Below are 25,448 nucleotides of genomic sequence, written 5' to 3' on the forward strand. Positions count from 1 at the left end.
CCCCAGTTCCCCCCCGGGCCTACACCTGCTCTAGCCCCAGGGACCGGGGCGAGCCGGCGGCAATCGGTGCAGACGAGGGGTTTCTGGTGGGAGCAGCAGCCAGGGAGGCTGAGGAAAGGGATGAATTATGCATGATGCTGCAAGTCGCTCTGCCTCCCTGACTGGTCCTTGGACTGTGGCAAGTGAGGTAAAGGCAGAGAAAAAAAATACCCTCTCCAGGGACCGGCGTGGTGGTTGGCAGCGAGCGAGGGAGCGCGCACGCAAGGAGGGAGGAGAGGGAGGAGCACATCCTAATGCAGAGATGCTGCAGTGGCTTTGGGCACACACATCCACACTCGGGCAGGCACCAGCCAAGCACTGCCTCGCAGCCGAGCCTCCGGCAGCGGCGGGGCCCCACGGGCCCCCGGCTCACGGACACGCACCTGCCCCGCACAAGGTAAGCGCCTTCTCCTTCCGTCCTCCATCCGAGAGGGAGGAAAGAGGCTCCGGGTTTCAGGACACCATTCCCCATCAGCGCCAACTTGCAGGCGCGCTGGGTTTTGCTCCGGCGAGAGGGAACCTGCCAGATCCCCGCTTGCCTCCGGTGGGAGCGGGGAGGCAAGAGCAGGGGGTCGGTTTGGGCATCCCTCGGCGGGCGATGGCTTTGCAGGCGATGCGGGCTCTGCCTGCGCTGGAGAGGAGCTGGGGGTGGAGTTGGGAGGAAGGGGGGGGACACGGCTGTGTCACTTGTGGCAGGGGCTGAGTAGCCGAGGTTGGCACGGCTGTCAGCAGAAACGTCTCTTACGGAATAAGTCGGGGGATATTTATTTTTTCATTATTAATTATTACTGTTATGTTTTTCCTGGTGCATTCTGGCTGGGGCACTTTGAAAGCCCACTGGTGGGGTCAGGCGTCTTGAACGTGGCACCTGGGAGGGGCAGGGGGGTTCGCACAGCTTTTGCTGCACAAAACTACTTCAGCGTCTCCAGCACAGCCTGGCAGAGCCGAGAGCAGCCCAAGAGACCCGAGTTTCCCCTCCAGAGAGGGAGGATGAGGAAGACTATGGTGTCCCGAGTCCTACGCACCTGCTGTGAGGGCAGATCCTGGGTGAGGGGTGGGAGGTTGGGCTGCTCCGGGCACACAGGGGTATTTCTGTGTCTGAGGCTGCTCAGGGTTTTGCAGCGTGCCGGGGAAGCTCAGGGCAGCGGGGGGCTGGAGAGGCTCAGTGCAAAGCCATGAACAAGAACTTGCCCAGCCCAGGCCTGCACCGGGGAGCACGGGGGGGCATCGGCAGGCAGGGCACCGCTTTGCTCTTTCCCCACTCGCAGCGGGACAGATGCTCGCTCAGGGGAGCAGCTGGCAGCAGGGCAGGCTGGGGTGTGCTTAGCGCGGCTCTTAAACTTCCCAAGCTCCCTCCTCCCTTTGCGTCTCACCCACGCTGACCCACTGACTCCCCGAGGCTTGCACCGCTCCCACGAGCCTCAGCATTCTTTTTCTGGCTGGACTGGGGAGTATTCATAAGGGATTGTCATCTCTCTAAGGAAACACTAGTTGCTTTGAGGATGGGAGGCAGCAGCCTCTACCTCCAAGAGCTGGGAACAACCTGAGCCCTCCCAGCAACCCCAGACCCCCAGAACAGCTCTTCTTCCTCCCAGGCCATCTCCAGGCACGTCCACAACAAGCTCTGAGGGTACCAAGCTGAAGCACAGGCTCCTGCGTGAGGTTTAGGAGCAGGTTTGCATCCACAGATGAACCTCTCAAGGCTGCATATTTGGTACTGAGCGCACCCGACAGCAACAACACTAACCCCAAAAGCCGCTTGCGTTGCTAACACAGGAAAGCATCAGGTCCCAAACTTTCTAGAAATAACTGTACTTTCCAGGCGTAGATTACAATTACCCAAGACTAAAGAAAACAGAAAGCAAGAGGGTGATGTCAAGCCCAGCTGCACGCTCTCCCTAGAGCGCGATTAGAGTAGACAGAGACAAAGGGATGCTAACGCTCTTCCCCACAACCCGCTCAGTTACCACCAGAGCAACCTCGGCTTTTGTCGCTCAGAATACATCTGCAGAGAATTTAATGGCCTGTGTTGTTATTTTCTCTGCAGATTTACCACAAGCAAATCAAAGACGACAGAAAACCCAACCATGTCATTAGGGAGGTATTTCCCACACACGCACCAGACGCACCTAAACACGGGGCACGGAGGATCTGGCCCGTGGAGCTGCGAGTCCACGTGGAGACCGAGCTCATGCATTAAAGCACAGCCTGGCTTTTCAGCCACCCTGCATGCTTCATGTATGTCCAAATTATCCATAAAAAGTCACTGACCCCAATGAGAGGCAGACTCCTCCCCGTGCTTCTCGGTGCCTCTTCCCTTCACCAACCCCCTGCAGCCCCGAGGTCTCCCACAGCGCTTCGGCTATTTGCCATGACCGTGCCACAAGCACACCCCAGTCTTTGAGAGTTGTCCCCGAAGGTGCTGGGCACGAAGCAAACCCACACAGTCACCCAGAACACATCACTTCCCGAGGGAGCCCCCCGGCAGCTCTCCGGCCGAGAAGAGCAGGGCTCCCTGCGGGCTGCGGGAGCCGGCGAGCCCCGGGCTCAGCAGCCACAGGGCTGGCTCCCAGCGCCGGGCTCACCCGCACCGGCCAGCCCAGAGCACTGCCCTTCTGCTCAAAATGGGGATGGGTTTTGCTCTGTCGCACAGGGATTGGCTTAACTCGGCACTGCCTGTAGTTCTACACAGCTGCAGGCACATCTCTCTCCTTCCTAAATCAATGTTACACACTATCGGCCCTGCTTTCCAGGGATGAGGAACCACAGATGCCCAGGAAGACTTTGGGCTGGGCCGATGGCAACCCTGTAAAGCCAGGGCTCTGCAGCAATGGGACCACATCGCTGCACGCATCCCCTTCGCGCCAGCTTAGCTTGCAGCGTTGCCACATAAATATTCCACACAGGAAACCCCAGCATTGACCAGAGGCTTTCAGAGATGCTGTTAAAGGATAGATATGCGGAAAGAGGTAAAAGAGGCTTCCTTAGAGTCCTTTAAGAGTCAAAAAACAGATGGAAGGGAAGAAACGTCATTAAAATCTGCTGTGATAGGCTGTATCAGGCTCTTCCCAGACACTCGCTGTCTTTTCCTGACAGTAGATGTCTTTGGGTGCTTGTGGAGCTGCAGAGAAGGAGAAGGTCCCAGCAGACAAGGAAACAAAACTACATGAAAGCTCTTTCCTTGAACCCAAAACATTTTCTTTTCCACGACACGCACTCTTGGTCCCATTGCCACAACGCGGTTGTAGGGTCCAGGGTCTTACCAGAGGGGTGCTCGACATGACCACAAGGGAGACGTGCCAAGTCCTCAGGGAGCACGAGAGCTATCGCCACCCACAGCCGGTTGAGGCACGCTGGATCCAGCCCCCCACAGCAGCCTGGGTCCTAAATTATTACATGTATTATTTATTGTCCAGCCTGTAGATCTGTCAGTCCTGTGTCAGAGAGCCATGAAACAGGGGACCTACACTGGATGTTTTGTGCTGGTTCTTGCTTGTTTTTATAAAGGAGAGCAGTTTGGCACTATTTGGAGACTGACTACTAAAACCACTTGAACAAAGACAGGCGAGAAGGTTGGACACAGAGGTGGTGCCTTCCAAGGAGGAAAATAAACACGACACCATTGCAAGGGACATCCTAACCTTCTCTCGGGAGGGAGAAGATTTTAGCACCGCTTCACTGCGGTCCCCTCTGCCTGGGGATACTGCGCCCCCCAGCACAAGCCCACCCTGCTGCAGGGGGGTCAAGGCGAGGGCTGAGGAGCTCTGCAGGGCTGGGGCAGCTGCCTGCTGCCACGCACAGACCCCCACCACGCCAGGGAGGCTCTTACTGCTGGCAGGACCTTGCCCAGCGACACCACCAGGGCAGCCAGTGCTGGTGACGGGCTGGTAGATGTTAGGGTTTCCCCATATAACAGATCATCTTCCTGGGGCTGCGTTAGCCAGAAGGTTTCCCAAGTTCTGCACTTGTTTTTCCTCGCTGCAGCCTCTCCCTGGGACCGGCTCCTGCCAAGTGATTTACCAGGCAGCGGAAGGGAGGGGATGGAGCCAGGCTCCGTTGCAGGTAGGGAGCTATTTATACCGGTGCCACATCAAAGAGTTTCTGCTGCTGACGCCACGGTAGCACTAATAGCAGAAAGTGGGAGGGTTTGCAAGGCTGGCAGCGCTGTGGATGTCCCGGGGTTTAGGCAGAGCTCCCCACGGCCGAGCTGTGCATGCTCAATGCGTGGTGCCACGCTGCAAGAGGAAAGGAAAATCTGCAATGTGAAGCTTTATTTTGGAGTTTTATTTTGAAGAGATGAGAGCAGCTTGTGCAGCCAGACCTCGACTCCCTTCCCATCCCTTCTGCCAGCATTCTGCCCATCCCAGCATCCCCAGATTAATAACCTGCATTTCCTAGGCAAAGAGGTCGCAAGGTTGTGCTCAGCTATGCTGTGAGAGTGGTTTGCGATACAGTGAGTTTGCAGGGGAGAATCTGTAAGAAGGGCCCAATATTTGGAACTTCAGCAACCGTAATCAGGGCGGTAACAAGGACTTCAGGCAGGCCTCACCTCTCAAACACCCATGTGCTCAACTGGAGTCACTTGTAGCCTTGTTTTCAAAGACTCTGAGCATCCTTCCAGCTCAGCTATCGATTGAAATACAAGTCTCCAGGGAGAGCTTAGGAGCTGCAGGCTGGCAGCCTCGGTCGAACACAGCACTCGTGCCCAGCCTGCGAGGCACCGGGCAGCTCACGGGGAAACCCCCTCCCGAGCAAAGCTCCCTCCATCCCCTCTGCCCCTGGGGTCCGAAGCCAGCGTGGGAAGGCCTCCTGGCCCTTTCTGTTGGTCTCCTTTGCTTTCTAACATGCTGTGCTGGTCCCCATGGCATTTCCTCAGGGCTGAGCTGCTGCCTGTGGACCCCAGGGTCTCACCTGGAGGTGGCACGAGCCTGGCCCAGCTGGGAGGAAGCCTCCAGGTGCCACCGAGCACTTCAGCTCCAAAACCCTGGGCATTTGCCAAGGGCAGCAGAGCAGAGGATCACACAGCCCAGGCTGGATTCCCACCACCCTGAGGCACTAAGGTGACCGCAGCCAGAGAGTGGATCTGGCCAGTTCAGGGAGAAAAGGAAAAAAAAAAAAAGAGGAAAAAGGCAAAACCACTAATTGCAAAGCTCAGATCTAAAATTCAAACTGCCCAACACAACAGAAGAGCAGTAAAGGCCCACTCATAACATCACCTGTTCTATTACAGTTAGATTTTACCACTACAGCGACTCAGGTCCCAAACCCATCATGCCCCAGTGCTTTGCATGACCCCAGCCCAGGTCGCCCCACACTCCCAGTCCACGTCTCTGGGCTGAGTGCTGATCCCAGCTTTGTCTCCCACACAAAGAGGTGCTGAGCTGGGCACAAGCATGGGGGTTTGCCTGTCTGGGGGCGGGACACCAAAAGAAAACTCCCACTGAGACCTGCGATGTGCATGAATGCACCATCCAATTATTAGGGAAAAGCACTTAAAAGACACAGAGAAAACAGAAAGTGCTTGAAGACGGCGCCTTAATGCAGCTGTCCTGCTGGGATCTCACCAGAGAGCCCTGCCTGCTCCTTGTGACAGATGAGAAGGACTAGACAGGCCTATTTTGTCCCCAGGTGAAGCTAAACCTCTCCCTGCCATTAGCAGGAGCTGCTTTTAGGCATCAGGACTGGCACACCACACAGTCATCCCCGTAACACACCACATAACCCACTCGGAGGGGCACGGCCCGAAAGCAGCAGCCCTTCTCCCAGCACTTTGCTCGAACACGGCTCCAGCTAACATAAAACTGATGCAAAAGGCACGAGGATGGCAGCCTCGGTCCCCTCCCGGCAGCGCAGGGCTCTCCCAGTCACACCAGTGATGCCTTTCTTGAAGCAGAGTTTCCCATGTCCCACAGGGAGGGCTTTCCTTCCCCTCGCAGAGGTTTTCTCTCATCCTTTCCAGTATGTCAGACAATCTGGGCTGCCCCCTCTCACTGCACCTCCCCGCTGCTCCGAGCTGCTTCCCTCCCTTCACCCATCTCCAGAGGAAAGAGCAGGAGCCACTGATCAAATATCGATCCTATCAAGCCAGTTCTGTTACAATTAAATTAATCGGTGATTGGTAAGACACAGCAGCATAGCCGAGGGGCTGGTGCGGGGCAAGAGCACCCATCCTGATGAATCCCCTCCCCAGCCAGTCCCAGCCCTGGGAAAGGGATGCCCAGAGCCTTTCCTCCCCGGGGCAGGCAGCGCACGGCCTCCTGCGCACCAAGGCGCTGCGGGTCCGAAACCCCGCCGCGCTGGAGGCACTAGCGACCGATCCCCAGTGCTGAGTTACCCCGTGCACACGTGCCTGTGCGTGGACGAGCCCACACACGTACCGGCCCGCTGATTCACCCCCGCGGACCGCACAGCCGGGGGCTTCATGCGTGAGGCTCTGCCCCTCCACCCGTTATCACACCCCAAATCCTACAGCCTGCTGCACCCTGAAACAATTAATTAGGGCCCAGGAACCCACCTTGGGCCCTGGCCCTGCAAGGTCTGCAGGGGAACGGGAATGGCATCGCTCCAGATGCTCCGTGTCAAAGGGAGACGCGCATTAGTTTCCATGGATGTGGTGATTCACAGTGGCTCCAGATGTAAACTGGTTTGCAGTGCACTGCAAGGAGGCCTGCAGCGTGCCCAGCCCCGCGAGGCAGGGCCACGGCACCGAGCCCATTCACCTAAAAGCAACAAGACCAGAGCCGGGTCCAAACTAAACAAAACCCCACCCCAAATAAAATCCCACCTCTGAGTTTCAGGGGTGCCCCAGCAAATGCAACTAACTTTTCATCAAGCAGCAAGCAAAGCGGGTTTGCATGATGCACGACTCCTGGATTGGTGTTTTGCTGCTCGACTTCATTTCTAAAAGCACAATATATTTCAGCCAGTGGCTCCTGGGGGTAGGCAGGATACTGGCAGCTCTCGTTAGGGGAGGGATAGGGGCACAAAGGCCATGCTGGAGGTTAAGACGACAGCACAGCCGGAGCAGAGCACCCCAAACAGGCAGCAGCCACCAAACTGGCAACAGCAGCACAAACCAGTCAGGGCTGCAGACCACGCAGAGAACCAGAGCAAGCACCAGCACCCAACGATCCCAGACATGAGGAAGCTCAGGCCACCCTTCCCAGCCACACTGAGGGGCAAACCCCTGCACCCATCCCCTCCTGACAGGGTCCTGCCATGCTGCAGGTCCCCATCCTCCTCCTCAGGGTGCTTGGATCCCCCCAGATTAAACATTTGCCTCTTTTCTTCCCCCCATTACCTCTCTCCATCCCAGCGTCTGGTCTCTGCACTGAGCTGGGAGGGCAGAGCCCGGCCCTGCCTGCAATTATACTAACGAGGGCTGGTTGTAACTGCTCGCACCTGGGCGTGGGGCCAGCGGAGCTGGGCTCCGGGTCCGCCTGGCCCGTCAAAGCCCCTTGCTCCCGCTTGCTCCCTGCTTGGCAGCTCTGCTCCCGTCCCGGGGCTCAGACCCTCTGCCACAGACCACCTCCCTTGGCCCTGGGCCGGGCTCTTGACCATCACGGCCATGGCACCACATCGTACCTCCCCTGCCTGCCTGGCCCAGGTGCCAAAGCAGCAGCAAGGGCAGGCATGCTAGGCAGACAGACAGACTGAAAACACCTGCTTCAATCCACCCCACCTGGGTGTGAGCTGCCCCCCCGCAGGCAGGACGTGCCGTGCCGGGCACTGCAGAGCGTGCTCCCCCCGCTTCGTGCTCACGCCTCACCCATCGGGCAATAACAAATGCATCCGGACAGCAGAGCCCCGGCTCCAGCCCCGGCTGCGGGTGGCATCGCCGCGGCCCGGCAGGGAGCTGCCGGCAGGGAAGGGGGCCGAGCTGTGAGCACCATCTGCTCCCGCAGCCCCAGGCTGGAGGCTCCGAGCCTCCCGCGCCAGCCTCAGCTCCTCCTGCGCAAGCACAGCCAGGGGGAGAGAGCTCTCCTCCTCCAGGTCCCTGCTCTGTCCCACTGCCCGGCTCCTCGGGGCAATATCGGGGCACAAAGAGGGAACTCTGAGCCCAGGGCCGGTGAACGCACCCGTTGCCCAGTCCCTGCAGTGGTGACAGCAGCCAGCCCGCAGGCTCTGCCCTGGGCGAGGGTGGCAGCGTGGGACAGGGACAGCAGGAGACCGCCAGGAGAGCAGCTCATGCTGCTCCCCTCTCTCAGCTTGCACAGCACAGATGGGCTCTGCCTTCAAAAGCCCGGCAGGGACAGAGCCTTTGGGGCTCTTCTAACATGCCAAGAGTGATCCAAGCCCACCTGGGCAGGAGAGAGGGCACACGGGACACCCCAGCTCTTGCTAGAAGTGTTTCTGGGACACACCTCTGCTGCAGCTGGGCACGGGTATCAAAGCAAGCAAGCAGTGCCCACAGCACTCTGCATCAGGTCCAGACCCGGAGCGGGGTCCCCCAGTAACTGCAGGCAGGGTTTGCTGTCTGTTACAGGATGACTGACGAGCCTCGCGAGGGCTGAACTCCATCGCAGGGCTCTGAACCCCTCTGAAGGTGCTTTTGGTCCTTATCTGGACCTTGGACACTTCACTGCTTAGGACGGTTTTTGGGTGGCCCAGGACTTCTGTAGCAGGAGCTGCTGCAGGTCCTGGAGCCATCAACAGGTCTGAACACAAAAAAGCTCAGGAAAGGCTGAATGCAGAGTTTGCATCTAAATCAACCTCTCCCGAGCACAGGCAGTTTTACAAGAGGACAGATACATTACAATAAAACCATTTGCAACTCATTGAAACATGCTGTTCCGGAGACGGACAAAATGTACCTAACCTTGAACAGGTTTTGCAAGCCAAAATCCGGCAAAGATGAAAAGCGTTGCCCTTTCCAGCCTTAGCAATGATCCTTAATAAAAGGGACACTCACAGGACAGGACAAATTCCTGCATCACCCACCCTCAGGAGCAACGCTTCCCCAGGGGATGCTGCAGCAGAAGGAGCTGCCCCACTTACATACAAACGCTCATCTCATCGCCTAACCGCAGGAGACTGAATTACACTCGTTTATTCTGGTAATAGGTAGCATTTTGCCTGTGCTGGCCATGTCACCTCTTGTTAAAGCCCATCTTCTACCAAACGCCATTTCTGGCCCACCCACGCCAGAGTCCTGCTGGAGTTGCCTCCTCCAAAGGATGCTCCGCAGTCAGAACTAGAGCTGCAGGCGCCGGACCAGGCAGCACCTCCTCTCCCAGAGGCTCAGGAGGACTCAGAATCTCTCTGCAGCTCTTTAACTCTGCCTCCACGATAATGGATCGCTCCCAGGTCCCAGGGGCTCCCGAGGAAAGGGCTAATGCACGTGTTTTCAAGTGTGCCCATGCCTCCCTTGCTACTAGAAGTATTAATGACAGCATCCATTAGCAGGGATGACAGATCCCCTTTCAGTACAACAGAAGGCTCTCGAGTGAATGTCAAAATACCCTATGAAGAGGGGAAAGAACAGGTCCCCGTGGGCCCTCTCCTAATTAAGGACAGAGCGCAGGCCTAAATATCAGCTGTAAAGCGCACGCCCACACTTTGGAGAAGTTCAGAGCCAGATGCAGGATCTGTGGGTCAGGGTCGTGGCTTTAAGATGCTCCCAGGGTCCCAGAGCGGCCCCAGGTGCGATCTCACCCTCAGGCACAACTTGATTACAGCACTTAGGTGATAAGACAATCAGGAACATGCAAAACAGTGTCTGAGAGGATTATTCCATCCAGTCTCTAACTGTGAGCAAATACAGCATCAGCACTTGTAGAAATTCCTCTATTACTCTATTCTGTGTCCCCGTTGCTGTGGATCGTACCTGGAGCTCTCCCCGGCTAACACATTCCTAACCTTTTACAAAGGAGTTAAAGCACAGGCTGGGCTGAGGCTGGACTCAGAAGAGCAAACCAGCAGCATCTGCCCGTGGCCCCGGTGCAAGAGCCTCCCCACACCCCACCCCAGCCCGCAGAGCAGCAGCGCCACACGCCACGTCTTTGGAAAGGGCCCCAGGTTTCAGGAACAAACACACGCCTGCGTGTGCGAGGGGGCTTTTGGAGCAAGGGAGGGATGGACACAAGGATTTGAGAAGAGAAAATGATGCGAGCATTAAGGATCAGAGCAGGTGTGGAGGTCAGGGTGGAAAGGGGGAAGCTGCAGAGCCGGAGCCAGCAGCAGAACTGGGGATCGAAGCTGTAGTTTATATCATAAATAATGAATCAATAACTAATCAAATAATTTAAATCAGCTTAATTCTTACAAGATACCAGCTTTGCTCAGCCTCAGGGAAGAAAGCCGAAGGGGGACACTGGCAGAAGTATTCCCGCAGAAGGGCATCACAGCTCACCCTCCTCTCCCTCCTGACCAGAGCTGAGCTCGGCCCTTGGGACCACTGCCTGCTTAGGCGGAAGCACCTGAGAGAGGCAGGACGCAATTTGTTCATGCTGAAATGAAACGTTTCTATTTCACAGAGCAGAAAGTGTAAAGTGCTGATAAAACCAGAAAGGCGGCAGAGGGGCAGGAGCCTCCTCACGCTGGCTGCTCCTTATTAAAAGTAACAAAATCCAACGTTCCCAAACTCTTTCCTATTTGGTTTAAAACTGAGAGGAAAAATGAAGAGAGCAAAGCTGCACCTGGGCAGCGCCTTTGCAGGCAGCTCCCGGGGCGCAGGCAGAGGACCTGCAACCTCAGAAACCAGGGCTGGCAGCGATGGAGCAAGACTCCATCCGCCGGGTGTAGGAAGAGTGTTGATGCTCACTCCCTTTCATAAACCCCGGGCATTGTTAACACGCTGGTGAAGAAACCGAACTGCAGAGACTTGGAAAAGTCAACTGGATAATTAGTGCGGTGCTTGCATTGCCTGCAAGCCCACATCGCAGCGCTGCCCGCAGAACAGAGCGAGCAGAAAGCTGGTCCTTGTCCCAAAGTGCTTACGACGTGAGCACAAGACACGTGAGAGAGAAGCAGGCAGAGGATGAAGGCAGGGGAACAATGAGGCAGTGTTAGCTGAAAGGCCGTGGGTTCAGGACACCATTTGGGCCATGATTCTCGTTGACATCAAGTGATTTCATGTGACTGACTCACTTCAGGGCTGCTGGAACAAACTGCGTGGAGCAGCTTTCGTGTAGATGCATCTCTCGCCCTTCTCCGCTTTGTCCCCGGGTCGCCGGTCTGTAGCACAGCTCGGCGCTCTCCCGCCGGGCGCTGCCGTTTCTTTATGGCAGGAGTCCTCCTTCCCCGGCCGCGCAGGGCAATCAAGCGCCAGCCTTATTTAGGGGCCTGTCACATAAAGAATATTTAACCAGGGTACAAGCAAGCAGGCTGGGCTCCGCGCTCTCAGCGCTGGACTGGGAGGCTGGGATCCAGCCCTCCCACCCAAGCAAGATAAAAATCGAGGAGGATTTGGGATGGCGTCTCCTCCCTTTCACGTGTTGGTAGCAAAATCTTCCCTTTTGGGGGAGGACACAGAGGCCAGGTGGCTTTTCCACCCAGCCGGGGGCCCCGGAGGCAGGACGCGAAGCAAACACGGGACTATCACTGTTTGCTCAGGTGCGTTTCAAGGGCTGCTATTAATGAGCTGGGCAGCGGATTTTTTAAAGCAGCAACGCACAAGGGGCTGCACCCTATGGGACAGAAAGCTAATCCCTGCTCGGAGGAGCTTAGGAGCAGCACTGCCTGCTCAGGCAGACAGATGGGCAGGGAGAGCAGTGGAAGCGGCACCAGCTGGAGCAGAGGGATAAGCAGCAGTCGCAGCCCACGAGCAGCCCGGCTCTTGGCAGCGCCTTCAGCAGCAGCTCACTGGGGTGTGCGTTCGGGAGGGCACCGGGCAACACGAGGCTCCACCAGGCTGTCGGGGTCCTCAACGCTTCATTTCAAAAGCATTTGTTAACAAAGAAGGAAAAACAACCCCAGCCCACCATCCCCGCTGGAGTTACCAGGAAAGAGGTGCGTGTGCCGCAGCTGCTCCCGCAGGGGGTGTAGCCAGGAGGGCGCAGGGACCCGGCTCTGCACAAACACCGCCGTGGTTGGTTTGGGTTTTTTCTTTTTGAGAGTTCTTGGAAGGCAGGAGTCTGTGGAGGGGACTGGAAATCATCGATCCACCTCCTAAGGTGACTCACGGCATCAGGAAATGCCTCGGCACTCCGTCACCTCTCGATTAACCGTTCAAATGCATTACACCTGGAAGAAAAGCAGGCAACGAGCCAGCAGGCTGCGGCGCAGCCCCACGGAGACCCCCCTGTGCGGCCGCTTTGTGCCGCTCGCCTTCCACCCGCCCCGCAAGCCTGAGCTCGCCCTGCGGATGGTGATGAGCACCATCACGGGGGTGCCGTGCCCAGGGATGAGCTGGGTCCCCGCGGCCTCTCCAGAACCAGTCGGGGCTGGTACGACACCCAAAGACAGTCACTGCCTGCCTGGAGATTTAAAGATGCTCTTTCCACAAAATAACATGAACAAATTATTTCTTCCTCCTTCCCCCCTACTAATATCCTGTGTGCTTCTGGCTTTGTGTTTTTTTTAATAAAAACAGGCTAGGGAGGCAGAACAGCAGATAGTAAGGGAGAAGGAACAATTTCCCAACCAGATCTGTCATGTCAGAAAGAAAAAGAGCTCCTTCAAACCCCTGTGTGCTCCTCTCGGGGCAGCTGGATGTTTGCTCCCGAGCGACTCTCACCCCGGGCCCGTGGCCAGCGGGGACGCCCAGCTGGGCGCTGGCGCCCCGAGCAGCACCGCGGAGCGCCGCAGATAACTCCGTTCTCCGTCTGTCGCAGGGCTGCTGTCCCCACTCACCCGCAGAGGCTCACCCGTGGAGGCCCTAACCCGGCCGGAGGCACAGGATGGGAGGCGCCGCTGGATTTGTCCGCACATCCCTGGCTGTCGTCACCTTTCTGGGTAAGAGCAGCTCCTCGCCTCTCCGGCTCGGAGGTTTCCGTGGGACGCACCGCTCCGTGCTCTGCACAGGGCTTTTGTGGCTGCAGCCATGCTGAAGCCCCGTCTTCCCAAGTGGTTTATGCAGTCAGGGGACGTGTCTGTGCTGTGCCCAACCTGCCTTTGTACCGCTCGAGAAAGAGGACAGGGATGGCTGACGCACAGGTCTCCCCCTTTCTAAATTCAGGTTTAGGTGAAACGCAGGAGATGCAGATCCTCAGGCAAAGCCTTGGCAGGACCAGGGCCCCTCTGCAGCCCGTGCTGCCCAGGCGCCTCCTGGCCTCGGCACGAGGAGGGATTTCCTCCTGCCAGCAGGACTCGCTCATGGCGAAGCCACTCGCCCTCCCGTTTTTTTGAGGGATGCCTTTTAGGCCATACCCTGACTGCAAAGATTCCCCTATTCACCGGGGACCATTTCTGGATCTCGGGGAGTCTCAGGCTGCGCTCTGAAGGTCCCTTTTCAGCAGGGAGACATTTCATTTCAGACAACTGAGAATTAGATAACGTCTTCAAGCTAATCTATCATCCCAGGCAGAGACTGCTCGCCTGTCCTTATAAATATCTAATTACCTTTTAATGCTCTCTGGATCCCCGAGGAGGCAAAGGGAGGGGTGGCTGCCCTAGATTGGGAGGCAATTAGCCTGTTTGGAAATTGGTCTGACCCAAATCTGGTAGAGGCAGCAAGATGGAGTTGGGGTCTCCCATTAACCAGCTGAGTTCGTGCAACTTGCTCCCCGTGCAAGCTGAGCCCACAAAAAATGACACACTGTAAAGCCTCTGAGGGTTATTTTCTCTTGACCTCTGGCTGATGATGCAATGGATCTCAGGACCCAGCTGGGACAGAGAGAAATCCTCACTGGGAACATGAGAGAGGGACCAGGGACAAAAAAATGCCAACTATAGATGAAGCTCAAGGAGACACTCCAGAGTGGGTGAAGACCCAAAGCTTCCAGGGCTGGGCTGTCAGCTCCAGCCCCGGGAAGCTGGGCTGGCAACGTCGCCCCTCCCTCGGCCGTATCACCGAAAGGATGACTTCCCAGCGATACGTAAAGGTTTAAAAGCTTATGAAGTGCACAGAGATGACTCTCTAATGAACAAGGCTGTCAGGAAAGTCTAAAAATCTCCCTGGCCTTTCTTCATTTGGTAAAAGGCATGGAAAATCTTGAAGTCTAAAGCTAGCCAAAGCACTGTCCCTTTGTTCCTCAAAAAGCATCTCGTTAAAAATAACTCTCTGTTCCTCAGAGAGCTGCTCTTTAAAAATAACCACTTTGATTTTGTGCACATGTGTGCGTGTGTTCAGGTTTCCTATAAAACCAATTAATTGCCCAGCTCCCTCATGTGCCAAGGCTTCAGGCTGCGGTCAGCGCTCCGGAGCGACGGCAACGCTGCCTGGCCTTAATGAGAGGAGTGCTGCCGACGTCCTCGCACGCTGGAACGCGTCCTGGAAAACGTCCCGCTGAGACATTTCTCGTTTCCTGGTTTCCAAAGCTAGTGCAGGGCTCAGCACAAAGGGCAAGCCTTGTGGACGCTCCTGGACACCTGGGCTTTCCAGGCCTGACTCTCAGCGTATTCCAAATGCTACCACAAATGCAAAAGCACCCTGCCAGGGATGGGCCGGCACCGCGGCACCAGGGAGGCACCGGCAGGCATCTCCCTGCTCGCTGCGGTGGCGAGGGAGATAAGGCTTGACTTTTGCCTGTTCCAGCAATACCTGGTAAAAAGTTTGGGATGTTTTTCTACGCACAGAGACTGCTATGTCCTTGGTGGTGTATCGCACAATACGGTATTTTTCTCTCCCAAACAGAAGCACAAGTCACTCTTGGAGCGCTACGTGAAATCTTCAAGCGTTTCTGCAGCTGTTTTTTCCAAATCTTAATTTTCAGGTGTTCCACTTTCACCTATTCCTATTTATTTTGGTGCCAATATTCATTTCTCCTAATAATGAACGTTGTTCTAGAGAGGTGTGGCAGCATATCTACCATAATTTCTGCTCTTTTATCTGGATTTTAACACAGAAAGCAGGGCTGCGTAAGGCATGCCCAATTTTGAGCTCTGCTTCTTGCAAACCTAGCTTGCAGGCTTGAAGACCTTTATTTTAGGTTTGTCTTCTCCCTGCTATCCAAACGATAGAGCCCAAGGAAGGTACCTGGTTTGGTAACATTAAAAATGAGAGTTCTGGGGTGACAGAGGTAGCCCAGATGATCAGTCCCAGAGGTGCTGAGATCTACCACTCTGCTTTGCTCTCAGTTCTTAGTTCTAACCACACCCCAAACTTGTAACTGTTTAATTATTACTTTAATCTAACCGTTGTTTTGCTTAGTGAGTGAGACCTAGGGCATTTCACCCCCAGCACCAACCAGACACCTTGAAAATGTAGATAAAAACTCACCCAAACTTGTGGCATTGATTACATTTGAGAAAATCAATGCCTGACAGTTGTAGTCCATAACCTTGGCAGAAAAAAAGGGACAGCAGCAGATAGCAACGGGGTGCAGGCTCTGGGTGGAATCAGAAGGGATGATTAGTGTATTTTGGCTTGATGGGGAAGCAGCATCCCATGAGAAAAGGCATGCGAGTGTTAATAAAATATATTTTATTCGTTAAATAAATAGAAATTATTTACCATACGCTACATACTAATCTCAAAACATAAAGCTGTTGAACCTTAATCCATTCGCTACCATCTATCAAAACACAATTAATACACCACTTTCTTATTAATTCTCCATTAACTCATGATTATTTTACCCACTGGTCAGCAGAGTTATTTCCAGCTGAGACTTGCACAGCACAGCCGTTGCTGACCCAACCGAGAGAAGATTTCCAGCTTACGCAAGCTTCTCCTTTGTGAATGTAACTATTTTAGAAGGAAAATGGCACCTACACTGATTTGGAGGGAATACAACCCTGAAACGGTGCTTTTCTCTTATTCCAAAGTATTAGATAGAGTTCCTCTCCCCTGCATGACACCAGGGACCGCCAGGCTCCTGCCTGCGAGCGGTTCCCTTGCAGCAGCACATCCCCGCTGCAGCCGAGGGCCCGGGTAATTGGCTGGTGCTCGGACACAAGGAGCAGCCGACAGCTGCTTTGAAGCCACTGAGCCAATTAGCAGAGCCCCTCTCCTGTCTCACCCTCATCTCCACATGCGAGAGCAGCCGGAACATGAGACGAACCCCAGGAGCTACAGGTAAAGGGCTGCTTTCTCGGAGCCCGGGAGAGCTGAGCTGGCCATCTCCTGCTGGAAGTTACTCTTGCATAAAACATCACGCTTACTGGAGTCACTTAATTTAACTAGTGACCATGCTGCGTACTGTAGGGAAGGAAACAGATTGCTGTTTGGCATGGCAGTTTTAAGACAGTTATTAATTCAATTACAAAGCATGGAAGGATCCCGGGGCTAGCTAAGCATCTCTGAGCTTATCACTGCAGAGGCAGAGGGGGACTGTGCTGGGAGCACACTGCCTTGAGGTGGCTCCTTCCCTGCTAAGGGACCGGCATTTCTCAGGGTGCCGGGGAGAGAACACGCTTGCCGGCGATCATTATTCCATGAGCTGCAGTTAAGAGATTTTCAGGCAGCTTCTGCTTTGTTCTTACTTATTTGCACTGCCATTTCCATGAAGACTGTGGGGAAGGGGGTCTGCTAGCATTTGCCATTTACCTGAGACACGGAGTCACTCGCTGCGGACAGCTGGCACTTTCCACTGAAACATCATCACCGCCACGCCGAAGGGTGGCCCAGGCACAGCGTAGGAGAAGGCAGGCAGGTTCTTACGTTCCTCTTGTGCCTGTGCCTGAGCCACACTCATGGCAGCAAGATCAGAATCAACCCCCTGTCTGAACACTACAGAGGAAGCTTCAAGCTCACCCTGTTAGTTCAAAAGCAGAACTGATACCTGCGGCGTCGGTTTGCAGGCCAGAAAGCAGCAGGTTTGAGTCCTCAAGAGCTGATGATGGTGCAGGTACAGGGATGGAGGGGATCTGCCAGGCATGTGCAGGGAGGCGGTGGCAGAGCCGAGAACTTACTGCGAAGACCCAGGTTCTCCTCTCACTTCCCTCGTCCCGGAGAGGGCATAGGAGGAACCAACCATCCAAAGTTTGTACAGACAGAGGAGGAACCAGCACATCCTCACTGCCAGGGGCAAGGAGGGCACCCAGGGCTTCCCAGCTCCAGTCTCGCCTGTGCATGGCTTTCCGAGAGGCACATGTCAGTACTCCTTCATCTGCACATCTTTAAGCATGTCTGGTCCCTCTGGCGTGGCCGAGATGGTGCGAGATGCTCAGTGGGAAACGCATGCTACCTGTCCAAAGCCATGGTTCAGGCTGGGCTGTGGTGACAGATGGGTTGCGATTTTCACGTTGCTCCTTCTTTTATTCTAGGTGCAGTTCTGATGCTGCCAGGGACACCCTACAAAACTAAAAATTAGAATTTTTAGGAAAAGCTAAATTTTGCTGAGCAGGTTTTCCCTCTCTTGCAGTTTGGTGCCAAGCACAGAGTAGCACGAGGAACTACGGGCCAGTGTTTGAAGAGCAGCCTGTCCACACCCTCTTCCCTGAAGGCTCAGCAGAAGAGAAAGTCACGCTGGCTTGCCGAGCAAGAGCCAGTCCTCCCGCAACCTACAGGTGAGCTCGCCTGCTCTCTCTCTGTACCAGGACCGGGACACAACCATCAAGAACTTTGCTTTCAGTTCTCCATTCTTATATCAAGAAAATCACTAACATGAGAATCATCCTCCTCGTCTACACGCGATGTACAATCCCACCCAGGTCACAGACCGGACATAAATCTAACTCAAATCCTAACCCATCACAGCTTGAAAAAAACCAAGCACTCAAGCACACGGTTGCAATGAGCATTTACCCCTCTCACTTCTTTACACTTGCTCTTGGCAGGTGGAAGATGAACGGCACAGAGATAAAGATAGAGCCAGATTCCCGTTACAGGCTGGTTGCAGGCGACCTAGTGATAAGCAACCCCGTGAAAGCCAAGGATGCTGGCTCCTACCAATGCGTGGCAACTAATTCCAGGGGCACGGTCGTCAGCAGGGAAGCCTCCCTCCGCTTTGGCTGTAAGTTTGTCTCCACAAGGTAAATGAAACGCAGCCACAGTTATGCTGGGGGTAAAGTGAGCCCCCCCAGCTTGCATTAATAGAGGTTGGAGAGAAGCTCTCCGGTGCACGGTGGCCAACATTATCACTTGGAGAAATCCCCTGGCGCTTTCCATGAACACGGAGGCGCAGCAGAAATTTGATGCGCTATGGAGAAAGTCAGTAGTATTTTTGGATCTCCCTCTGTAGAACCACTGAAGAGACCAGCCTGTGGAGGGGGAGCTAAAATACAGTAATTCCTCCAGCTGTTTCCTTTGTCCAGGGACAGGTTTCACTTTGCATGTTTAGTTTTGCAGGAATTCTCCGCAGAAGAGCGAGACCCTGTGAAGATTACAGAAGGCTGGGGAGTGATGTTTGCCTGCAGCCCTCCTCCCCATTACCCAGGTAAGGGTTTGCGTTTTAGCATGGCCGCTAGCAGGGAGTAGCAGCACTGCTGGTGCCAGGGGGAGAGATGCAACAGAGCAAGGCATTCCCAGGCATGTGAATCACTCCTTGCTTTTCTTTGGGAGTTTTAGGGAAGCAAATTTGTTTTTAAATCAGGCTCCGTAAAGCAACAAAGCAGAGGTAGGACTTAGCGCGTGGAGAAAACAAGTGCCATCCAAGGACGAACTTCAGCTTAGACTGGCCTAGAAGGCAGCCTGCTGGGTTTAGTCCTACCTGGGAGGACAGAGGCAACTTGTTCAGTTTGTTCCTTTTTCTTTTCCCCACAGGCTTATCCTACAGATGGCTCCTGAATGAGTTTCCCAATTTCATCCCAGCCGATGGAAGGCGTTTCGTCTCTCAGACCACAGGAAACCTTTACATTGCCAAGACAGAGGCTTCCGACCTGGGGAACTATTCATGCTTTGCCACCAGCCATATCGACTTCATCACCAAGAGTGTTTTCAGCAAGTTCTCCCGGCTCAGCCTCGCTGCAGAGGGTCAGTGCTCTTGGATTATCATAAAGGGACCGGGCAAAATGCAAAATTAACAAGCCACCGCAAAGCACTCGGGCTCCACAGGACTCCAGCAGTGCACAAGTCACCCGCCAGCCTCTCAGGGGAGCTTAAGAGCTTACAAAAATATTAATTGGCTGGAACCTGGGGGGAGCAGCCCTCTCTCCAGGCTTTGCTGCTTGTGCAGCTACAAACCACACCCGTGGGGTTTCTCTGTCTGTTTGTAAAAGAGAAATGGCACGAGGTGTAGCCTGTGCAGGCTCACATATCCCTGAAACTACGCTCCTCTGGCTTTGGTGACCTTGCAGAGGTGCAGCTAAAGATGCTTCTTGGGCAGGGCAAAGGGAGTCAAGCAGGTAGGAAATTAAGGAGAAACAGTCCTGAGATGCTGTAAAGACATTTTTAGAGACTTTAGTAAGAGCTGTTTTAAGAGGAAAAAGAAACTTAGCCTCTGCCACATGTAACTTATCCAAACGCATGAAGGTTTTGCAAAGCAATGTAACCTTGCAGGTACCTCTGCCCTTTAAGCCCTCACACGTGCCATTTTAAAGTCGTGCAGGACTCCTCAACAGCGCTTTCCTTTTAACAGATGCCAGGCAGTATGCACCCAGCATAAAAGCCCGGTTTCCTGCAGACACCTACGCCCTGGCTGGGCAGGTGGTGACTTTGGAGTGTTTCGCCTTTGGAAAGTGAGTGCAGCGTCTGTGTCGCTCAGGCTCAGGGCGGGGAGGGCAGCGCGGAACCTGCAGCTTTCACAGCCCCTCTCTTCAACGGGTCTAGTGTAGGCCAGAGATGGAGGGGAATAGGAGGAGGGAGGAATCGGCTGAAGCCACCTGTCCTGCTGGCCAAGGCCCAGCTGGGATGGGACCCGGGTGGCAAAACAGGGATTGAGTTACACCACACTGTAATGCAGCACGGGGTACCCGAGAGCCGGCCTTCACCAGATTTGCTTTTACACAGCCCTGTTCCTCGAATAAAGTGGAGGAGGCTGGATGGCTCACAGTCCTCCAAGTGGATCGGCAGTGAGCCCCTCTTGCAGATCCAGGACGTTGGCTTTGAGGATGAAGGCACTTATGAGTGTGAGGCTGAAAACATCAAAGGGAGAGACACCTACCAGGGCCGCATCATCATTCAAGGTAACGCTTTTAAACACGTGCCTTGCCAGAGCATGCAAGACACCCCAGGCAATGGACTGAGCCTTCGGGAGTGAAACCACCACCTCCGATCCTGCCTCCTATCAGCCCTCATTAAACCTATTGCAAAGCCATAACACAGACCTGCAGAGATCACTGATGTCTTTCCTCAGTGGATACATTTAGGCCGTGGCAAGGAGTGGGAGACCTCCTAACTTGCTCTAAAACAATTCAAGCAAAAATAAGGTAACCAGGGATGGAAACATAGTGGTAAAAATCAGTCTTGGCTGTCAACCAAGATCCTCTCCAAGCCTGGGGTACTCCCACAGGGGTTAATACTTGGAGCTATTAATCAGATCTAGACAAGTTACAAAACTTAACCTGGTTCTCTTAGTCTGAATCCAGTCCTTCCTGAAGCTCAGGAACAACTGCATTTATTCTTAAGAAGAGAAACCATTATGTTCTTCCCTCAGATCTGAAATCTACCATAATTTTGTGCCAGTCCACACGCACAGCTGCAGCCTGACCCATAGAGGACTCAGCCTTGCATCGCTGCACAAAAGGCAAAGGCTGTTACTATGGTGAAACACGCTGCGATAAATAAATCTGCCAGCAGAGATGACACAATGAGCATCCTTCTGCCTGCCTGGCACAACAAGCCTCTCATCTGATCTTTTTGGCTCTGCCACCTCTCTTGCTCCTTTGCAGCTCAGCCAGAGTGGCTGAAGGTGATCACAGACACGGAAGCCGACATCGGGTCTGACCTGCGCTGGAGCTGCGCGGCTGCCGGCAAACCCAGGCCCGCAGTCCGATGGCTTCGGGACGGGCAGCCGCTAACCTCCCAGGTACCGCCGCGCAGGTCTGACAGCGAGAGCAGCTCAGCCAGTGCACACCAGAACTTGCAATACTGAACCTGCCACTCCAGACTTAGACCCTCTCCTGCCTCGCTGCAAATGCATCTCAACCCCGTTTTATCACCCCGCATCCCTGTTCCATGTGCCCCCATGAGGCTGCAAAGCAATGCCACAGTCCTTACCGACAGCAAGTTCCTGCTCCCGTCACTGCCATCCCAGCCATTGCTCCACGCAAGTACAGGAACTCATAGCCAGTTATCAGGGCAGATAAATAGCACCTCGTATGACCTGCACGTTGCTGCTCAGGCACTCAGAAGTCTCAGCAAACAGAGCACAGTGATGTGGGGCAGTGACTGGACACACAATAAAAATGGCCTGCGTTTTCTCCCCTGGAAAACCAGGCCGGCTTCAAACTGGCACAAGAGTGTAATGAAACTCAACCCTGAACACACGAGGCTTGAGTTCCATTTTTGTTCTTCTCATCTAATGGGTTCATCCTCTTGTTTGCACAGAACCGCATCGAAGTGAGCGGTGGAGAGCTGAGATTTTCCAAGCTAGTCCTGGAGGACTCTGGCATGTATCAGTGTGTGGCTGAGAACAAGCATGGCACAGTATATGCAAGTGCTGAATTAACAGTGCAAGGTAATTTCTCATTTCCCAGTGCTCTGGGTTTCAATGGAACACTGAAGCATTTTAGATCTCTTCGTAATATCCTATGCTTGTGATCTCCGAGTAAGATAAGAGCAGACAAAAACTGCTTCACTCACCATTGAAATATAGTTACTGGTTCAACAAGACACTCTACAACTCTTTAAAATTTAAACTTGTGTAAATTCAGTAATGCTGAAAGAGAACAAGGACACCTGTTTAGCTAGAAAGTGTACAGGACAGACAGCAGCAGCACAAGCTCTCTTCCACTACACAGCCTTCCTCTTTTTTGGAGGAAAGAGGTCAAAGAAAAGAGTTCAGTATCCATTCAGCCAGCTTTGACGGATGGCGACTGGAACTGGACTGGCACCAAACTTGTTCCACATTAGTCTAAAAGCTTTATCTCCTCATGGTCAGTAGAGACCAGAGATAAATTAGAGGCCCTAAGCACCGAGTGTTCAGCTTTAACACATTGCAATGCATGAGGGCAACAGATAAAACCCAATTCTATCTCTGCAATTGCAGGAGGAGTTTTAAGCAAGATGGGTATCTGCATTGGTGACTTTGATCAGGATATTGAAGAGAATATCCTCTACATTTTCACAAGCAGCTGTTCTTGTGTCTCTCAAAGACCTTGCACTTGTTAGGGTCATATCCCATCGCTACGTATGACACGCGTGTCACATAACACCTGCCTTGGCAGGCGTTAGAAACCACCCGGCAGCAGAGGAATCACTCCATCTTGCTCACCAGATATTGCCATGCTTCCCTTACCAAGTCATCTACCAACGAATCAATACCTAGTTTTAGGTGGCAGTTAAAACACTCACATAGCTGGGTTTTCTAATCATTCCTTAACCCTCTTTTTTTCCCCTGTAGCCTTAGCACCAGATTTTAGACTAAACCCAGTGAAGCGACTGATACCTGCAGCCCGAAGTGGGAAGGTCATCATCCCATGCCAGCCAAGGGCAGCACCAAAAGCCACTGTGCTCTGGACCAAAGGGACTGAACTTCTGATCAACAGTAGCAGGTAGCAGCACAGTGTCAGCTTCCTCCTAGAAACCATAGCTAAAATCACCTTTTTTTCTTGCCAGAAGTCCGGACTTGACCCAAGCGTGCTGCTACATTCCTGAACATAAGCACTTTTGTTTTTCCTCTAGTGTCTTCTTTAGAAAACTCCTTCATAATATTTTGCAGTCCTGTCTTTATCATCAATTTCTCTAAAATCAGCAAGTGCTGGAAATTGTCAGGTGTACAGAGCGAACAGACATTTTAACCTTCCTCTTGTGTGGCTCTTTCTTTCTTTCCAGGGTGACTATTACCACAGATGGTACCTTGATCCTCCAGAATATCAGCAAATCTGATGAGGGAAAGTATACCTGCTTTGCTGAGAATTTCATGGGCAAAGCCAACAGTACTGGAATCCTCTCTGTTCGAGGTAGAGATGTTTCCCTTGATTTGGGGTCAATCAAGCAAGAAACGTCTAAAAGTGCCATGATGTGATATCTCTCCTCTCCTCACACTCCCCAAAATCAGTGCAATACTCAGGGAATCAAAGACATTTCAGCCTATGGAATAGGCAAATCTCCCTGACCCACCAAATCACACCTACCAACCACTGGTCCTTGTGAAATGCATTTCCATTTTCTAACCACTGTAATCCCTCATCTTCCTCCTGTAAAACTACAGCTGTTAGAGAGGGATGACAAGCTGGAAAGCGCTAGTTGGTTTGGATGCTCTGCAGCATTAATACGCATCTGGTACATGGACGTTTGAAGCTAACGGCCCTCCCTGCTCTTTCTCTGTAGATGCCACCAAAATCACACTGGCACCATCCAGTGCTGACATCAATGTAGGCGAAAACCTTACCCTACAATGTCACGCGTCCCACGATCCAACTATGGACCTAACCTTCACATGGTCGCTAGATGATTTCCCCATTGACTTTGACAAGTCTGAGGGGCACTACCGGCGAGCCAGTGCGGTGAGTGGAAAGGGCGATTATGTCCCATCAAAAAGGACAGAAAACGAGTTAACAGCCTCTTTGTTTCCATGTTGAATGCTGGCTTGAGATCAGCATGTCCAAATGCTCCCCCCACTGTCTTTTCTCTTCCCTATGCAGAAGGAAGCTATTGGGGACCTCAGCATCTTCAACACCCAGCTGAAGCACTCGGGGCGGTACACGTGTACAGCCCAGACAGTTGTGGATAGTGCTTCAGAGTCAGCCACGCTGACTGTCAGAGGTAATTTCTCTGTTGTAAGGTCCCCTGCTCCTTACAAGCCTGAACTAACAGCATGGTCTTGCAACGGATCAGCTCACTTTTCCCTTGCGACCACCATTTCAACTGGATGGGATAGGCTTAGGGGTTTTCTGGAGGCCAAAACTGGAGGTGAGGCTTTGTAGCCTCCAGAAAAGAAAGGCCTGATTATAATTTATGACTTGTGCAATATAAAGAGCAATAACCCTCCAAATCTTTCATCTCAGTAACGTGTCTGTCTGTCTCCCGTCATCCCAGGACCTCCAGGTCCCCCCGGAGGTGTGGTGGTGAGAGACATCAGTGACACCACCGTCCAGCTGAGCTGGAGCCGCGGCTTTGATAACCACAGCCCTATTGCCAGGTACATCATCGAGGCACGGACCCTCCTTTCCAACAAATGGAAGCAAATGCGTACCAGTAAGTGTCTTGATGGCAGCAGTGGTGGCATGGCCCGTGCTGGCTGCAGGGCACCAGCTTGTGCTCTGTGCTCATATGCTCGCTGCCACTCGCTCTATTTGTTCTCCTCTCATGTTATTGGATTATATAGATCCTGTAAATATTGAAGGCAACGCAGAGACGGCCCAGGTGGTGAACCTCATTCCTTGGATGGATTATGAGTTTCGGGTCTTAGCAAGTAACATTCTTGGAGTTGGGGAGCCAAGTTTACCCTCCAGCAAAATCCGTACCAAAGAAGCAGGTACGTGCAGATTTGCTCAGAGGTAGAACGGGGCACCAGAAGTACCTGTCCCTGCTAGCTGGAGGGGGAAGGCAGGCTTGCAGCATGCCATGGTCCCAAACAATTAGTCATCTTGAGTGTCCCTAGAGGTGATGCCATCAAAAATTTTCTGCCTTTTTGCCCATTTACACGTCAAAGACAAAGCAGTACTAGGGCTGGCAGCTAACTTCACCAGCATTAGATACAATACATTAAACCGCTATAAGTCCTAGCTTCAAATCCTGTGCCTTCTGGGCAGTAATGCTTAGAAAGGGGAAAGAGCCCTATCATATCACAGAGCACAGCTCTGCAAAGGCAAAGTAAACTCCCCAGCAAATGGCTGTGCATGTTCATTCTATCTCTTGCTGCTTGAACGTGCAAGCAGAAGGGGTGTATGAACAGCAGCAGATCTGCTCTCAACATACCTAATGCATATTAACTCCTTTCTAATAAAAGCTCTCCCCATACCCCTGCTTCTGAGCTTGATTCTTGTCCCCTCAGAGACACACTGCCTCCAAAGAAGCTTGTCAGGCACTAGCCAGTATTCTAGACCCGATTTTCACAAACATCTGAAATACTCACAGCTGAAAATATAGAGACAAGCACTTTCATACAAGCTGTCAAAGCCTGGCTACTCCCAGACCGCGCGGCGTCTGTGCTCATCTTCATCACCATTGTTTCCCTAACCTGTGCTGTCTGCTTTTGTTTGGGGACCCGGCAGCACCTACTGTGGCACCATCTGGGCTCAGCGGAGGCGGAGGGGCTCCCAATGAGCTGATCATCAACTGGACGGTAAGTCAGCAGCATGGCAGCAGCCGTGGATACTGGGAG

General features: G+C 53.5%; 1 protein-coding gene across 1 annotated transcript in view; it reads left to right on the top strand.

Moving 5' to 3' along the window:
• The first annotated feature begins 328 nt into the window (after positions 1-328).
• Positions 329-25,448, top strand: part of CNTN2 (contactin 2) — a 33,285-nt gene continuing 8,165 nt past the window's right edge. Inside the window, exons 1-17 of the mRNA XM_064472024.1 lie at positions 329-436; positions 12,813-12,933; positions 17,445-17,589; positions 17,860-18,035; positions 18,363-18,458; positions 18,785-18,994; positions 19,599-19,698; positions 19,970-20,145; positions 20,851-20,987; positions 21,509-21,638; positions 22,524-22,674; positions 22,955-23,082; positions 23,453-23,628; positions 23,767-23,887; positions 24,161-24,319; positions 24,450-24,599; positions 25,339-25,409. Coding sequence (XP_064328094.1) covers positions 12,879-12,933; positions 17,445-17,589; positions 17,860-18,035; positions 18,363-18,458; positions 18,785-18,994; positions 19,599-19,698; positions 19,970-20,145; positions 20,851-20,987; positions 21,509-21,638; positions 22,524-22,674; positions 22,955-23,082; positions 23,453-23,628; positions 23,767-23,887; positions 24,161-24,319; positions 24,450-24,599; positions 25,339-25,409 — 2,181 coding nt within the window. The 5' untranslated portion in view covers positions 329-436; positions 12,813-12,878. The remainder of the gene's footprint in view (positions 437-12,812; positions 12,934-17,444; positions 17,590-17,859; positions 18,036-18,362; positions 18,459-18,784; positions 18,995-19,598; positions 19,699-19,969; positions 20,146-20,850; positions 20,988-21,508; positions 21,639-22,523; positions 22,675-22,954; positions 23,083-23,452; positions 23,629-23,766; positions 23,888-24,160; positions 24,320-24,449; positions 24,600-25,338; positions 25,410-25,448) is intronic.

This window comes from Phalacrocorax carbo, chromosome 23, assembly GCF_963921805.1.
Source record: "Phalacrocorax carbo chromosome 23, bPhaCar2.1, whole genome shotgun sequence".
NCBI classification, from domain to species: domain Eukaryota; kingdom Metazoa; phylum Chordata; class Aves; order Suliformes; family Phalacrocoracidae; genus Phalacrocorax; species Phalacrocorax carbo.